We start from the raw sequence: 217 nt of genomic DNA, 5'->3' as shown, positions 1-217 counted from the left end.
GCAGGAAGTGAGCGGGAGGAAGGACGCGGAGGAGGAGGAGCGGGTCGCGCACAGCCACCGAGGTCGGCCCCGCGCCCCGCGCGTCCCCTCTGTCCGTCCCGGTCCCGCCCGGGCGCTCGTGCGTCCCCACCCCGCTGCCATGGCTTCTCCGGACGACCCTCTGCGCGCAGGTAAAGCGACACCGCGCCGCGCCCTCCCCTGGCTCGCCAGGCCCGGC

General features: G+C 77.0%; 1 protein-coding gene across 1 annotated transcript in view; it reads left to right on the top strand.

The window, feature by feature from the left end:
* The first annotated feature begins 87 nt into the window (after positions 1-87).
* Positions 88-217, top strand: part of EDARADD (EDAR-associated death domain) — a 66,063-nt gene continuing 65,933 nt past the window's right edge. Inside the window, exon 1 of the mRNA XM_008573417.1 lies at positions 88-170. Within this exon, the coding sequence (XP_008571639.1) occupies positions 140-170 (31 nt within the window). The 5' untranslated portion in view covers positions 88-139. The remainder of the gene's footprint in view (positions 171-217) is intronic.

Source organism: Galeopterus variegatus, unplaced genomic scaffold (assembly GCF_000696425.1).
Source record: "Galeopterus variegatus unplaced genomic scaffold, G_variegatus-3.0.2 Scaffold915, whole genome shotgun sequence".
Taxonomy (NCBI): Eukaryota; Metazoa; Chordata; class Mammalia; order Dermoptera; family Cynocephalidae; genus Galeopterus; species Galeopterus variegatus.
This window is presented reverse-complemented; position numbering and strand designations above follow the sequence as displayed.